We start from the raw sequence: 17,034 nt of genomic DNA, 5'->3' as shown, positions 1-17,034 counted from the left end.
ACAGAGCACAGTGTAGGATGTGTAAGTGCACACACAGAGCACACTGTAGGATGTGTAAGTGCACACACAGAGCACAGTGTAGGATGTGTAAGTGCTGACACAGTTCAGAGATAAAAACAGAAGCCTGGCTGCAAAGCCTACAAAGGTTTTTGTCTGTCTCTGGGAAGCAGGTACTTCTCTGAAGAAAACAGCAGAAAGATACGTTGGAGAGAAGCTCAGTCATTCCCTCAGGATTGCAGAGCGACACTGTTCTACCCAACTGAGTCGGAGAATTACTGCCACACACTAACTTCACCCTAATAACATATACCCAAGGGAAAAATATATTCACAAACTCAAACATGGATGCTCAGGGGCATTGTGTGTGATTGTCACACAGCAGAGACAAGCTAGTCGTGGGTCTACTGATGAATGTCAGATAAACTAAATATGATATACCCATACAGTGGAGTATTAGTCAGCCATAAAGAGGAACACGCTACTTCAACCATGTCAGATCGTCACTGAACCTTGAAAACATATTAGGAGAAAGCAGCCAGACACAAACGATCACGTGTTGTAAGATTCTGTGTAAATGAAATGTGCAGACAAGCCGAGCCTATGGAGACAGAAAGGTGGTTAGTGTGCGCTCGAGATTGGAGCGATGGACGACTGACTGGTGAGGGAATGGAGTGATGGAGTCGGGTGGAGGTGTAAAGGTTATGTATGTGCATATGTGTATTCACACACATGCTTATGCATTGTAGGGCCAGGTGTAAAGCCTCACACATGTTAGGCAGTTGTCCCCTTAGCCTGCCTGTCACAGCATAGGAATCACAGTTCAAAGTCTTTCAAAGACAACCTCTGCTAACGTCCCGTATCTGGTCATTCTCATGACACTTGTTTTTCATACTCTATGAGATGAGGATACAGATCACAATCAGTGGTGCTTTCAATTCTGTGAGACACATCTGTATCATTTTTTCAAAATCTACTGTAGGTGCAGAGTATAGAGTGAAGTCCAGCCAAAGAATTTTAAACCTCTCTGTGAGCAGCTGTTTGTCATTTTAGTTGATTTCTCGCAGGGCATTTCTCACATTTACTAGATTGTGTTTGTTTCCCTGAAAGCTTTGGATCATCTTTGAAATTTTAGGCAATATGCCTACTTTGAAATGGTCATGTGGCCATCAGAAGTGGACTGGTGAGGGCGTGGTAGCTGTCCAGTGAGCTCTGGTGATGAAGATGGGTGTTCATGTCCCGCAGGACAAGACTCGTCCACGTGTACGTTAATGCGCTTCCACTTCTTCCTGTTTTAAATCTACTCTCTCTTTTCTCTAAGAAGCAGAAGCTTGTGAAACAGCTGCCTCTGAGTTCTATCTGCTTAGAAACAGATTCACCTGCGCTAGGACCAGAAAAGCTGGTAAGCGGATGTCTGGTTTATGGCAATGCAGATGCATCTTTTCATCTGGGCTGTTGTGGCTTAGCTGGGACTGGCTGCAGTACTCGAATGCTAAGTTGAGGCCATTCCCCCTGGAGGATCTTTTCTAAACACTGCTGAGCTTCAGAGATCGCCGTTTGTCAGCGAGCATGCTTCCATGCCGGTAGTAGTGAGTGCCATGAAGCATGTCTGGGATGACTAAGATTTCCATCAACCCCTTTTTGAGAGTCCAAGATGCTGATTGCCTGACTTTGGGAAATCTACTCAAGTTCTCTAAAACTATATTTATCTGTTTGTTTATTTAACCATTTATTCATTCATTCATTCATTATTGAAACGGGTCTCACATAACCCAGGCTGACTTCAAACTCTCTATGCAGCTGAGCCTGGCCTTGAATGCCTACTCTTTTTACCTCTGCTTCCCTGGGGCTGGGTTATAGGTATGCACCACTATGCCGGGCTGACTTTTCAGTTATAAATATAAACTATATTCACTATTTCATAAGAATTACATGAAGAAATTTAAATGAGAATGCCTAGCAGTGGCTGGTATGAAGTAATGAACAGCCTCTATTATATAGCTCTGGCTGTCCTGGAATTCTATTTGTAGACCAGGCTGGCCTCAAAACTCATAGAGCTCTACCTGCCTCTGCCTCCCAAGTGCTAGGATTAAAGGTGTGTGCCACCACGGCCAGCTTCATTAGCTTATTAGGATATCATCTTTCCTGTGAACAGGGTACCGTCTTCTCATAGACCGTTTGAGGTTAATGAGGTGTTCCAGGAAGGGAATATAGCCTTCTCTATGAGAAATCAGTAGGACTAAGGACTCATGTCCTTTTAGACCTCTGTGTCCATCTCTACACACACACACACACACACACACACACCTCTCTAGGATAGGATCAGCCCTTGTGTCTATATCAAGACACACACATGTCTCTCTAGGATAGGATTGGCTGAACACAATCTTTTGGACCTTCTTTCACTAGTATATATTAATAAATATGCTTTTCCTCAAAGTGTTTTATGTACATTCTTTTGTTTGTATGTATATTTTCGTGAGGGAGTTGAATCCTCTGGAACTAGAGTTATAGACAGTTGTTGGCTGCCATGTGAGTGCTGGGAATTGAACCTCGGTCCTCTGGACGAGCAGCCAGTGCTCTTAACTACTTAGCTGACTTTCCAGCCCTCAAAGTGTTTAATAACCACACAGTGTTCCATTGTTACAACTTGTCGTTAGGGCTTGGAGAGATGGTTCAATAGTTAAGAGCATTGGCTATTCTTCCAGAGGACCTGGGTTCTATTCCCAGAATCCACATGATAGCTCACAGCCATTTATAACTCCAGTTCCAGAGACCTTCGTGGCCTCCATGGCCAACAGTCAGGCATGTGGTGCACACACATACATGCAGGCAAAACATACACATAAAAATTTTTTTTAAAAATTGGTAAGTCATGAATGTATATATGTACGTATGTGTGTATGTAGTGTATGTAGTGTGTGTGTCTTTGTGTGTTTCTGAGACAAATCTCATGTAGCTAGACTGACCTCTAACTTAGAATGTAGCCAGGTTTGACCTTAAACCCCTGCTTCTCCTGCTTCTGCCTCCTAGGTACTAGGAATTCAGATGTGTGCCAGCATGCTCAGCCAGTCTGAGTTTCACCACTGTAATGGACAGCCTTGAATGTGAATCTTTGAAATACTTATTTTGCTAGCCTGTATTATCAAGAGTTTTTTACCTTAATAATTGTATTCCCCTTATTATTATCCCAAGTAGCCACTTATTAATAATTACAGAAATGTTTTCAGTAAGTCTAAATGCTGTTGATTGCAGAAATATTATTATTATTGTTATTTTAATCATTAGGAAATACAACTAAGGGGGGGGGGCTGGAGAGATGACTCATCGGTTAAGAGCACTGGCTGCTCTTCCAGAGGGCCTGGGTTCAGTTCCAGCACCCACATGGCATCTCACAGCTGTCTGTAACTTTAGCATCTGACACCCTCACACAGACATACATGCAGACAAAACACCAATGTACATAAAATAATTTTTTTTAAAAGGAAAAAAGAAACGACACTGAGTGTAAGCAGAATGTTTATTTCACAGGATTTAAGATGGGAGGGGATGTACCTTAAGGTCAGCAAGCTGGCAGAACCTAAGTCTTTCTAGTCCTTGGGGCATTTGAAACCACACTGGGCAGGTAGCCTTTGAGGTGAGGGGCCAAGCAGTGACCTTTCCCAGAACTCATGCAAGCAGCAAAACAAGGGACACCTAATCCTTCAGGCAAGCTGCTCTCTCTGGGTTCAGTTGGCACACCGCTTCACATGCTGGGTGCTTAGGGCTTCGGCTGCAAATGCCTCCAAGTTCTTCCTGGAACAGCATAGACATAGAGTCGCCCATACCTGCCAAGTTCATCCACCCATTAATAAAGGAATGTCAGCTCCTTCATAGAGTATGAAAGGAGCTCACCAGGGTGTGTGTGTGTGTGTGTGTGTGTGTGTGTGTGTGTCTTAGCTACAGTCTCCAAGGATCTACACACTGAGTGTCAAGCTCTGTTCTATTTCAGACACGGAATGAACCCTGCAACATTTCCATCGCAGCAGAGTTCATTGCCCAGGTGAAAGGGATTTCAGTGGAAGAAGTCCGAGAAGTGACAACGCAGAATGCATTCAGACTGTTTCCCAAGCTGCAGAGCCTGCTTCAGAAAGAGCTTCAGAGTCACCCCCTGCAAGCCAAGTCAGCCCAGGGCAGCACTGGGGAAAGCAAAGGCTTGCTTTAGTGGCCTCAGAGGAAGAAGCCATCTTACATGGCTAGCAGTCACAGTTTTACAGAAATGTTCCTCTTAAAAACAAATTTGGAGCTGGAGAGATGGCTCTGCCATTAAGAGCACTCAGTTGCTGCTCTTCCAGAGGACCCATGTTCAGTTCCCAGCAGCCATGTTGGCTGGTTCAACTGCCTGTAATTCCCTCCAGCCTTCTCTGACACTAGCACACAGGTGGCATATCTCTATAGACACACAGAACATAAAAATTATTTCTAAAAACTGTATTTTTTAAAAAGGAATGATTTGTCTTGGACACAGAAACCCATGTTCTGCTTCCAGTAGCTGGAGTCCTGGAGTAGATGGGAGAAACACACAGTGGCTTCTGAGCTGTTGCCCACTTGAGGGAAGAAAGACACCCTTCCCCTGCTTCCCCCCACTTAATTAGCTTATAGAAGATGCCCCATGGGTGTTTGTCTTTGAATGCTTACTGATTAGTGTGTGCGTGGCAGATCTGCTTGGTAGTCTGTGGGCCTCTTTGGGTTATAATGTTCTTGGTCAGAAGAAACAGAAGTTGTGAAAGTACCGAGATATCTCCTGCACCCACCCCCACCCCACCTTAAGGAGCCCCAAACTCCTCGGCTCCGTACTGCTCTCTCAGCCTCCTAAGCAGCCATTGCTGCAGCCTCATACCACAGCACCTGGCTAATACAGACAGACCTTTGAGGAACTGAGCAGGCCTCTGTGACTGCGTGATAAGATATGTTTGGCTGATTTCATGGATGGAGACCATAACAGGAGAAGAGAGACTGGTCCTGCTTGTCCACATGCTTGTTAGTTGGTTCTTGAAATTAGGAAGCCCAGAATCTTGTGTCTAATCGTACACAATGTTTTTGCCCAGATGGGAGGCTTGAGAAGGGTGATTGAGATAGTGCCCTAGCCCTGGCATTTTGGCAAGAGTGGAGGTATTTTTAAGAATAATTTAGGATCTGTCAGCTGGTCTTGTCACAGTACCTCACACAGCAGCTCTTCCCCTCTCACAGACACTGACAGGCATCCTACAAAGAACACAGTGCATCTCTCGCCAGCAGACTAGATCTTGGAACTACATTCCAGGATCTCACCGGGGGGACTTGTGGGACAGGAGTCCCTATTCCTCTCTTCAGAGTCCCTCCCATGTTATCTAAACTTTCCTCAGAACTCCTGCCATGCTGTTGTCTATCCATGGCGTTAATATCCCAACCATCTGTGTGTCCTTAAACCTACATCCAAGACCCTTCATTGTTCTGAAGGGACACCTGAACCCCTCCTTTTGGCTATCAGATTATTAAATAAATGGGCCTCAAGAGGTTGGAATCTCCCTCTTGGAAAAGAAAGGCTTTATTCTGGTGCCAGCTAGAGAAGGAATTTGTCTCCCAAGAAGAGAATACACAGCTCTTAACAAGCTACCAGATAACCGTACAGGACAGTGATGGGTAGGTAGAACAGTTAGTTCTTGACCAGGACTACTTAGTTACACATACATCCCCCTCTGTTTAAATCTAAAGGTATGTAAGTATCATAGTGATGGCCTTGGCTTCCTCCCAATATGGCCACAGTAATTGGTTTTGGGTTTTTTTTTTTTTTATTCCTGCCCCTCACCCCCAACCCAGTCACCTTGTCTAGCCTGGAACTCACCAAGAGGGCCCTGAACTAACAAAACATGCCCCTGCCTCTGCTTGCTGAGTGCTGAGATAAAAGGCATCCCAATACTCCAGCCTACTGACAATGTCTGAGTTCCAAACTGTTCTCTGTTACCTGCCTCATGATCCTGGAGGAGGAAATACCTACAAAGGGGGGCATAGTGCAAAAGAGCTTTTTCAGCAAAATCTCCAAGAGATACGGAGATTCACTGGTCTCTGCTCCTAAGTGGAATCCCTCACACGGCCCATTCATGCTGAGTCACAACCCAGCCTTTACCTTGACCCGGGCCCTTCTTGTTCAGTGGCCCACTTGAGTGGTCAAGGTCTGTGGGTTCTGATCGGCCTCTAGCTCTGCCAACCCCATCTTCCCAGGCACATTGCAGTGCTGAGAAAGGGCGTGGATATCTATCTGTAGGGGCTTCTTAGGAAGGAGGTGTCAGTTGTCTATGAATACAATGACAATGCTGCCACACTAATGTTCTCTCCAAAGGACCAGGGGAGCAGAAGGAATCCTGCATGCACATGAATGCACACTACAGAAAGCCAGGGCAGAAAAGAAAAGTGCTACCACATGCCAACTCCTGGGAGATGAGAGGCTCCATGCCTGCTGTTTCAGGTAGGGTCAGATCCAGATACCGTTATACTTCTGAGTTCTTGCTTAGCTTGAGCCTGCTCTAGGGTATACAGGGCAAAGGAGGAATGTCTAGTGGGCAGGGCTACAGGAAGGGTTGGAGGAGGTGGCATTTAAATCACAGGCAGGGAAGGGAGCTAAGAGACAAAGGCAAGTACAGGAAACTACACCCAGTTGTGCGAAGGAAGGGGCATACAAACAGGATGGTCAGGGAAAGGACGTTGAGGGGAGGCCACCTCTGTGTGTAACCTGACATTCATTGCTTTGTGCTCATTCCTAAATCATACCAAGCCTTGGCATCTCTAGTTGGGCTGCTTAGGATATAAACTCTATGGATCCAGTCCCTTGTTTCTGTCCAGCCAGGGAACAGAGGCTCTGATAGCCTTGGGGTCAGGTGAGCACCTCAGAAGACAGAGGAGATAAGAGTTCCCTCTGGGGCAGAGGTAGACCTGGTTACATCACATAATAAAGATAGTATCTCCTTACAGGCAAAGGCTGGGTCAACTGTGCTCAGCACAGATCCTCCTCTGGGCAGCCCAATCCTGTGTATATCTGCCTGGCAGCTTTGCCTAGCTCTGAGTGTCCTGAGGCAGTGGGCTGGGGGGGTGGGGGGTGGGGGGGGCAAGGGAGTAGGTTTCCTACAGCTAGAATCTAAGTTCTTTGGCGTGAACCAAGAGTCTTGTATCTAATCAATGCCCATGGTCATGAAAGGAGCAAGCAGCTCTTCAGGGTTCTTGAAGCTAAGCATCTACTGTTGGGAAGTGAGAACTTAGTTCTAGCCTTATTTTATTACACGTCCCCAGCCTTTTAGGGACAAGGTCCTGAGACATAGCCCAGCCTGGCCTGGAATTCACTGTCCCTAAGTGCTGGGGTTACAGGTGTTCACCATGACACCAGCCCAGTTTCTTTTATAGTTAATGTCTCTAAATAATTTGCAGACATTGAAGACTGATGAAAGAGGGTTTATTTGTGTGTCTCTGGAGATATACTTCATCCAAATATGGCATTATCTGAAAGATTAAAAAAAATACATTTATTGGACTGGTGAGATGACTCAGCTGTTAAAGGCTAGGCTCATAATCAAAGCATCAGAAAGAAATGCATTTCGGAAATCTAATCTATTGCACAGTTTCTAGAATAACATGAAGGGCAGAGAGGCCATTACTCTTCTGCTTGTCCTTTCCTGTGCTGGGATTAATGATAGTCACTGCATATTTTAGACAGGCAGATACAGAGAAAGAGAGACAGACAGAGACAGAGAGGCAGAGAGGGAGACAGAGAGACACAGACAGACAGACAGACAGACAGACAGACAGACAGACAGAGACAGAGACAAAGAGCTAGGGGAAGAGCCAAGTTTCCAAGGTGGGAGCAAGCACTGACATGTCCCAGAAGAGGAAGAATGCAAAGCCGAGGAGCCCGGGTGAGCAGAGGAGATGACAGGCCGGGCCTATTCACGGAGAGTCATGCCGCACAGAGTGGGAGTGTGGATTCCGTCCTCAGTGTGGTGGGAAACCACAAATGAGTTCTGTGTAGCAGGTAACAACACATGTTCTGATCAGTTCACACAGGCTGTCCTGTGAAGTAGACGTGGGAACAGAAGAGTGCCAGGTGGGTAGCCTGAGGCTCCTGATCCACTCTGTGACTACAGGCTGGACCAGGGCGGTGGCAGGGCTCGGATTCAGGACTTGCGGACACACTGAGTATGGGGTGTGAGTTCCACACGGGTCTTTGGCCACTTTCCCAGTGAGGAAGGTGAGGCAGGGTGGTGGTAAGAGACGTGGTTGGTAACAGGGATTTTGTCTCAACAATACTAAACTGCAGATGACTTCAAGTGAAGTGGCAATGTGACTGTACACATGGCCAAAGGTCAAGAAGAGAGGTCAGATATTAAAATGTGGGGTTACCAGAAAAGAGACAAAAATGTGAGTCCCCTAGCAGTTAAGCGTGAAGGAGAACACCCCCATAGGCATTGGGACACTTGGTCCCCAGTTCCTGGTGCTGTTTGGGGAAGTTTAGGGTGCGGTCTTGCCAGAAGTGTGTTCTGGGAGTGAGCTTAAAGGGGTTAACACTCAACTCTCCTTGCAGAGAGCTCTCTGCCTTGTGCTCCAAGTTCACGGTGTGAGCTCTCAGCATCCTGCTCGGGCTGCCATGCCTGCCTGCTGCCTCCACCCTGCCATTATGGTCACTAGTCCTCTGGAACTGTACCCCAAACTCTTCCTTCTATAAGTTGCCTTGGTCATAGAGCTCTACCACAGTAGCAGAAAGTAACTAAGTCTACCAGCTGCCTGCATGAGGCTACCCTAGAGAGGACCAGGAGGGCCAGTGTTGTAGCCCCTCATACTTCAACATTCAGAGCATAGGGGGCCATTGTCTTCCAAAACGAGGAAGTTACTTTGTAGCAAATGTTGTGCCTTAGTATGTGTTGAAACCTACCAAGTTAATTTATTGAGTCATAATGTCCCAGCTCCTAATTTAACAAATGAGAATTTTCTCTGCACTAGCTGGCCTCCAGGGCTTTCAGTCTCGTTTGTTCTCAGTCTAGAGCATCCAGCTCTTTAGGTCAACAAGCTCTTTAGGTCAGTCTCCAGAGGCAGCTACTTGACGGCTCTTAGTGAGTTTCTTCAGTAAAGATTTTTTTTTTCAATAAACAAAGCCAATATGTTTTTATCTCTATCTTATTTCTCAGTTGATCAAAACTCAAATCAAAGACAAAGGGCTTTCTAACTATGTTTTGGAGTTATTGGTTTACAGTTTGACACTATGAAACTTAGTTATGGGATTGCATGTGTTAGATTGTGTGGTGTATGAAACTATGCATGCTCCTTAAAGTTGTCTCCTATGTTAGTTCAAAGAGGTGGGTGTTCTCCCCACCATCAAAGCCCTGAGAACTGACACAATATTATTCTCAATAATTTTAGCAGAATGAAGGACTGTAGCATTTCTTTTATAACTAGGAATGTCAAAGCATTCCTTCTTTGTAAAGATGGTTGGTTTTTGTTTGTTTGCTTGCTTGCTTTCACAAAAGAAACACAATTATTACCGATTATTACAATCACAATGCAGTGTCTAGACTTCCCATGTCACACTGTACACCTCCCTAGATTACTACCTAAGGCCACTGGCCAAAAGCAAAGTCAGAGCTACACAAAGGCCAATGTGGGCCACTCTTTGTAAACTAAATTAATAAATGTATTGGCTATATTGAATATAAGAACATACGCACACTCTCTCCAAATAAATGAGAAAACACTATCAGTTGCCTGCCTTGACTACAGTAACAGATATTCACAATCCATATTTTAAACAATACCAAAACAATCACCCCCCCCCAGACTATTTCCCTTCCACAGGTCCCTCTCCTCCTCCAGACCACTCCCCTACCCCAGACCACTCCCCTACCCCAGACCACTCCCCTACCCCAGACCACTCCCCTACCCCAGACCACTCCCCTACCCCAGACCACTCCCCTCCATGTTTTTATTAATGCTTCTCAAGGCGTTGTATGTCACATTTGTTACTAAAACTCCATTTTACTACCATTCTGAACATAAAAACTCCTTAAAGCACAGAAATCGAGAGACAGAAGTTACCTGAATGCAACTCTCAAATGTAATTGTCAGACCCTCCGCAGCTAAGGGCAGCCTCAGCCAGCTGGGAGTGCAGACTGCAGCGCCCAAACACCTAACTGCTGAACCACCTGGCCTGTGGTAGGGCTTGGGTTCCTATAGATGCGAGAAAATGAGTCTCTGGTCTATTGTGGGCCTTACACCAAATAATCTATGTTTGCCTCCAGACACATCACCTTCAAAGACTCCCAAGGGCAAACCTTGGAACCACTTTCGACCCAGGAAGTCTGCCAAGTCTCTCTCTCTCTCTCCTTATCCTTCCTACAGGTTGGTCGGAGTCTGACCATATGGTCTTACTTTTTGGCAGAAAGTGCCTTTTCTCCTTGTGCACAGAGAGATCATGTTTGACCCAGGAGGTCCTGGTACTTTCGGGAACCGATTCTTTGATATGCGTGCAAGCTAAGGTCTGGTAGGCCTTGCTGAAGTGCCTCTTCTGAACTCTCAGCAGGCTGACTTCGTTGCTTCTTTCCACCAGGCAGTAGGACTCACGCTTCTCGTTCAGTTCCTCCAGGAGCTGCTTCCTGTTCGCTCCCTGCGTCTTCTCTTCATTGCCCTTGTTCATGGATGTCATCTTATTAACACACCAGCGGCCAGCTGAGTCTTGCCGCCCTGCCAACACATTGAGCATGCGTAATAGTCTTCTGTCCAACTCAAAAGCAAACTTCACCGCATGTCCACATTTACCAGGACTTTCTCCTTCTGCAAGACCATGTTCCAAAATACGGTACAGAACCAACTCAGGTCATTATTGCCCCCCAAATACTGCAAAGCTCAGCTATGTCCAACAAGCCATGTTGTATTTTCCTGTCACGATAACTGGTGTCTGATCTAAGACAGGACCACCAGCAGGGTATGTTTCTATCTCCCTGACTGATGGACGCATCTTTCCCATCTTATCTGTCCACTTTGGGAAATCTATGAGCTTAGAGCCTTTTTATCTGTATATCTGTAGTATTATCTTTTACAATATCTGCCACGGTTTAAACACAGTAAAATGAAAGGGCCCATTAAGAAGCAATTGAACCTGGGTATGTACAGTGTTATGTACAGTGTTCACATTCTGTAACCTCAGCATTCAGGAGACAAGGTAGAAGGACTGCATTGAGTTCAAGGCCAGCCTGGGTACAGAGTTCTGGACCAGCATGGGCCAGAGTGAGTCCCTGCCTGCTTCACAAAACAAAACAATAATAAAAATACATATAAAAGGTAATATCTAAGCTACCTAAAAGAGTCTTTTGGTAGTCAAGTGACTTAACTAGATCTCTTTAGATATCTATTGCAGAAGAAAAAAAATCCTCTCAACACTGGATTTGGCAATTTTTAGTTAAAGGGATTTAAAATGTCATGTAGAATAATTAACAATGAATAATTTGAGTTGCTTTAGTAAAATCTACCATTCTCAGTACCTATTAATAATGTGACATAAAAACTATCAAGAACAATTTACCTAGGTGTGATGGTGTATATCCTGCACTAGAGAGGCAGAGGCAGGAGAATCTCTGTGAGTTCAGGGCCATCTTGGCCTACATAGTGAGTTCCAGGACAGCCAGGGCCATGTATAGAGACCCTGAATCAAAAATGAAAAACACAAACCTAAACAAATAAGATTATGAATAAACCTACAGTTAGCTCTCAAGATGCTAATTTGTAAGAAATTAAACTCTAAATTCTATCTCCTTTAATACATTTTGGGGGATTCTGGGAATTGCGTATTTGCGGTAAGAAGATTCCAAGCCTGGCATTAAAGTCTCACTATCCTCTAGATATGCACATATCAAGCACATGACAACAGGAGTCATATTCTGTTAAAAGCCCATTTTATACATCTACTGAAAAAGAGATACCACGGTGTGACTGTTCACTGAAATCACAAAATCAAAATCACCTACAAGTTAGACCCCAACACTCAGCCGTAGAGTCTGGTGGTGAAACCATGGATTGCCAGTCGTTTGGGTTTACATACTAGCTATGCTACCTACTGTGTGCATAGCTCCCTACTGTGTGCATAGCTAGCTTAAGTTGCCATAGCTTCCTGACATATTCAGTGAAAACATTACCCAGGTCAGAGTATCATACAGACTAAATGAGCTGACACTTATGAAGAGTTTACTATTGCCACCCTCAACAAATCTATCACATAATCGGCACCGTGAAAGAAAGAAAGGGTTAATTCTATCTGATAAGTAGACAGTATACCTTGGTCTCCCAATTACTAATCTGTTTTACACGTGATGTGATGAGAATGGTGGGATCCAGTGAAGTAAAAACTGCCGGATCCTTGTTTTTAAAAATCGACTTTCAGGAGGTTGAGAGCAGAGAACCTAGCCATGTCTGAGGCCCTGGTGAGCACCGTCCGGCACAGTCTGCTAGCCTAGAAAAGTGACCCTTGGTGTGACTGGCACAGGGATGGGTCAGCTTCCACAGCTCGATCTCGCAGGCTTTTAGCTCATTCACAGTGTCTTAGAAGCTGCATGTGTAGTCTATGATACTGAAGATACTTGAAAACACAAGGATGGACACGGCAGACCTGATTTGTAGAGCCCATGTTTTAAGCTTTCCCCTCATTAAGATGTGCTAGCCCAAGCCTTGTGGCTCTCACAGTCCATGGAAGCCAAGTGCACAGAACAGCACAATGGTTGAGTGTCCCAGTGCCTCCCAGGAGGCTGTCAGGAGGATCATCTGAGCCCAGCAGTTCAAGAGCAGACTGGGCAATACACAATGATCCCATATCAACATAACAACATACAGTTTACACACTGACTGGCTGACCAAAAGCTTATAGGAGCTGAATTCTCTCAGAGACTGGTATTTGCCAGTTTAGTATTTACAGTGACTTTTTATGAGTACAACTACCATAATAGAAATGACAATCTACAGAGAGAAACAGCATTGTCATTCCTACAGGTACATCAATAATGCATTACCTTTAATAACACCAACCCGAAGCCTGTCTGAAGTCCACAGTGAGGATCAGCCCACTGGACTGTTGCCCTGGTGATAGACTTTTCTGAGCTCTGCCACCTCAGCTCCATTCTGTTCTTAGAACCTTGGTTAACAGAGGAAGTCCTGAGCCAGAGACCTCTTACCTCCTAGCCTGGTGTCCTTGCATGGACGACTTGACCTTTGTCCTTATTATCAGTGAGATATTAAGTCATCTGTAAAATGGAAACAAAGATAATATAATCGTCAAGTCATAAGGCAGATAACAGGGCAGGAGTCGGGATTACATAGGTATATGTGTAAAACTGTGTGTGCTGCATCTGCCTTCCACTCACTGCAATTTAATTTCTTGACCACTCATTCTGTGCCTGGTGCTCCTGAGGAAAATGGTGACTAGCAAGAGCGTGCTTCCATGAAGAGAAGTGCTAGGAGCTCACTAGAATTTTAAGCCCAGAAATTTGGGACCAATTTAAGTAACATCACATGATCTCATCTCCAAAGGGAAAAAAAAATTACCTTCATATTTTATACAGAGGACTATTCAGATATCTGTAAACCAAACCAAACCAAACAAAACCGGAGTCTCATTCTGTAGCTCTCTGTCTGTCCTGGAACTCACTGTTTAGACCAGGCTGGCTTCAAACTGGTAGAGATCCATCTGCCTCCCCCCTCCCCCTCTGCCCTCTCTGCCTCTGCCTCCCCCTCTCTCCACCTCTGCCTCCCCCTCCCCCTCTGCCTCAGGGTGCTGGGACTAAAGGTTTGCTCCATTGTGCCCAGCTCAGATAACTTTTTTCAGAAGAGGATCTTTTGCTTTTTAAGAAAATCCAAAGAAACAAATCTCAGAAATATAAAAGAATTTCTTTTACCTCCTGCAGGAATTAGTGATAGAGGAAAGACCTGTATTGAAAGTTTACACATCCGTCCATGAAGCATGAGTCAGCAAACACACATTAACTCACCCAAGGGTAAAGAGCCTGGGGTGTGGTAACCATGGAGACCAATGCCGAGTGTTTGGAGGGATGAGAACAGCTTTGTTTAGGATGCCACAGATAATCTGAAGGCTCATCAAGAGAACACACATCCACTAGGCACAATCTCGGCATCTTTAAATCCAGGCTCTATCTGGATTCTCTCTTTTCTGGGGCAGCTGGAGGAAGATGTTCACACTGTGAGCTTTGGCTTACCTGGCTATAGAGCTAACCAGTATGGAGGTGTGGGTAAAATTAGATAACAAACAAGTATCTGATGGAATTAAGAAAGCTGAAAAGATGTTTAACATTAGTTTTCCTAAAATAGATATTAGGTTAAGTTATTAACTCAGAAAATTATGTATGCTGCACCCAAATGCCACTATTTTACAATGGAATAGCTCGTCAGATAAGACACCCAACCTGGAACATCTCAAGCCACAGACTCCCCTCTCTCAGAGATGGCTTTCCCTGCAGGCTGCACTTTAAGGCCGGGTTGGTGCTGACCTGAGTTCTCCAAACATTTCGGTTTACTAACCACCTGAAACCTTGCTACAGTCTTACTTCATTCTATTCCAGTGTGCACACTGAGCCACACCAGCTCTTCCGTTCATCTGACCAAACAGATGGTTGTGTCAGCATCCTCAGACTCTCAGGTCTGGACCCGAGGAGTTTGCTTGCTATGGTAGTGTCTTGTTAGAGTTACTATTGCTGTGATGTTACCATTATCATGTTACAATTACCATCACTAAATCAACTTGGCGAGGGAAGGGTTTATTCCGCTTATGTCTCCTCATCACAGGGAGTCAGGACAGGAACTCAAGCAGGTCAGGAACCTGGAGGCCGGAGCTGATGCTGGGACCATAGTGGAGTGCTGCTTAATGCCTTGCTCCTCATGGCTTACTCAGCCTGCTTTTTTTTTTTTTTTAAGATTTATTTTATTTATATGAGTAAACTGTAGGTATCTTCAGACACACCAGAAGAAGACACCAGGTCCCATTATAGATGGTCATGAGCCACCATGTGGTTGCTGGGGACTGAACTCAGGACCTCTGGAGGAGCAGTCACTGTTCTTAACTGCTGAGCCATCTCTCCAGTCCTTTTCTTTTTTTATTATATATTTTCTTTATTTACATTTCAAATGTTATCCCCTTTCCTAGTTTCCCCTCTGAAAATCCCCTATTCGGCGCCCCCTCCCCACGCCCCTTTCCCCATCCCACCCCTACCCACTCCCACTTCCTGGCCCTGGCATTCCCCTACACTGGGCATAGAACCTTCACAAGACCAAGGGCCTCTCCTCCCATTGATGACCGACTAGGCCATCCTCTGCTACATATGCAACTAGAGACACAAGTCCCACCATATGTTTTCTTTGATTGGTGGTTTAGTCCCATGGAGCTCTGAGGGGTACTGGTTAGTTCATATTGTTGTTCCTCCTAAGGGGCTGCGAATCCCTTCAGCTCCTTGGGTACTTTCTTTAGCTCCTTCACTGGGGACTCTGTGCTCTATCCAATAGATGACTGTGAGCATCCACTTCTGTATTTGCCAGGCACTGGCAGAGCTTCTCAGGAGACAGTTATATCAGGCTCCTGTCAGCAAAATCTTGTTGGCATCTGCAATAGTGTCTGGGTTTGGTGATTGTTTATGGGATGGATCCCCAGGTGGGGCAGTCTCTGGATGGTCATTCATTCAGTCTCTACTCTGAACTTTGTCTCTGTAACGTCATTCATTCAGTCTCTACTCTGAACTTTGTAACTCCTTCCATGGGTATTTCGTTCCCCCTTCTAAGAAGTAGCCACACTTTGGTCTTCCTTCTTCTTGAGTTTCATGTGTTTTGCAAATTGTATCTTGGGTATTCTGAGCTTCTGGGTTAGTATCCACTTATCAGTGAGTGCATATCATGTGTGTTCTTTTGTGATTGGGTTACCTCACTTAGGATGATATTCTCCAGACCCATCTATTTGTCTAAGAATTTTTATAAATTCAGCCGGGCGTGGTGGCGCACGCCTTTAATCCTAGCACTCGGGAGGCAGAGGCAGGCGGATTTCTGAGTTCGAGGCCAGCCTGGTCTACAAAGTGAGTGCCAGGACAGCCAGGGCTATACAGAGAAACCCTGTCTCGGGAAAAAAAAAAAAGAATTTTTATAAATTCATTGTTTTTAATAGCCATGTAGTACACTCCATTGTGTAAATGTACTACACTTTCTGTATCCATTCCTCTGTTGAGGGACATCTGGGTTCTTTCCAGCTTCTGTCAGCCTTTCTTATAGAATGAGGGCCACAGTCGAGGGACATACCACCCACAATGAGCTGTGTTCTCCCACATCACCAGTAATTGAGTAACTGCCCTACAGGCTTGCCTACAGCCTGATCATATGGAGGTATTTTTCTCAATTGTCTCTCCCTCTTCTATGATGATTCCATCTTGTGTCAAGTTGACCTGAAACTAGCCAGGTTGTGTAGCTAATAAGTATCTGCAGCTGTGTTAGGGATGCTCATCCTCTGAATTGCTGCTGAGCACTCCTGTCTAGACCAATGCTAGGGGAAGGCTATTCAAAGATGACTTAACTGAGTTGTATGTGGTGGTACAGACCTGATCCCAGATCTTGGGAAGCCGAGACAAGAGACAGGTATTTGAGGCCAAATTGGGCTACATAGTAAAGCCTTGTTTCAAAAAACAGTGAAAAGGGGACTATGAGATGGCTCAGTGGTTAAGAGCACACTGTCTATTCTTCCAGAGGTCCTGAGTTCAATTCCCAGCAACCACATGGTGGCTCACAACCATCTATGATGAGATCTGGTACCCCTTTCTAGCCTGCAGGTATACATGAAAGCAGAACGCTGTAAACATAATAAATAAAAAAATTAAAAAACAATGAAAAACTTTATTTTAAATAAGTAATAAAAAAACTAAACAAAAATATGATTTAGATGGTTTATGCCCCAACAGCTAATAGTTATTTGAGATGCCATGCGCATTATTAATGCTAAAGATTGTATTG

General features: G+C 44.9%; 2 protein-coding genes across 6 annotated transcripts in view; one reads left to right on the top strand and one right to left on the bottom strand.

Moving 5' to 3' along the window:
• Positions 1-4,470, top strand: part of Tatdn3 (TatD DNase domain containing 3) — a 17,857-nt gene extending 13,387 nt beyond the window's left edge. For 3 of the 4 annotated variants that reach the window (XM_021165518.2, XM_029482778.1, XM_029482774.1), the window contains 2 exons: positions 1,319-1,399; positions 3,989-4,470. In XM_021165518.2, the coding sequence (XP_021021177.1) occupies positions 1,319-1,399; positions 3,989-4,201 (294 nt within the window). In that variant the 3' untranslated portion in view covers positions 4,202-4,470. The remainder of the gene's footprint in view (positions 1-1,318; positions 1,400-3,988) is intronic. The other variant, XM_021165533.2, reaches the window with a different exon arrangement.
• A 2,973-nt stretch (positions 4,471-7,443) lies between these two features.
• Positions 7,444-13,996, bottom strand: Spata45 (spermatogenesis associated 45). Of its 2 annotated transcripts, XM_021175574.2 has the most exons (4): positions 13,932-13,996; positions 13,212-13,280; positions 10,423-10,734; positions 7,447-7,506 (listed from the first exon to the last, which is right to left on the bottom strand). In XM_021175574.2, the coding sequence occupies exons 3-4, from the start codon at positions 10,694-10,696 to the stop codon at positions 7,487-7,489; spliced, it is 294 nt and encodes a 97-aa protein (XP_021031233.1). In that variant the 5' UTR covers positions 10,697-10,734; positions 13,212-13,280; positions 13,932-13,996; the 3' UTR covers positions 7,447-7,486. The 2 variants fall into 2 exon arrangements, with proteins under 2 accessions (XP_021031227.1, XP_021031233.1); XM_021175568.1 differs by lacking the exons at positions 13,212-13,280; positions 13,932-13,996 and adding an exon at positions 13,050-13,109 and having other exon boundaries at positions 7,444-7,506.
• Between the last annotated feature and the right edge of the window lie 3,038 nt (positions 13,997-17,034).

This window comes from Mus caroli, chromosome 1 (assembly GCF_900094665.2).
Source record: "Mus caroli chromosome 1, CAROLI_EIJ_v1.1, whole genome shotgun sequence".
NCBI lineage: Eukaryota > Metazoa > Chordata > Mammalia > Rodentia > Muridae > Mus > Mus caroli.
The sequence above is the reverse complement of the archived record's forward strand: the minus strand, read 5'-3'. Positions and strand labels throughout refer to the sequence as shown.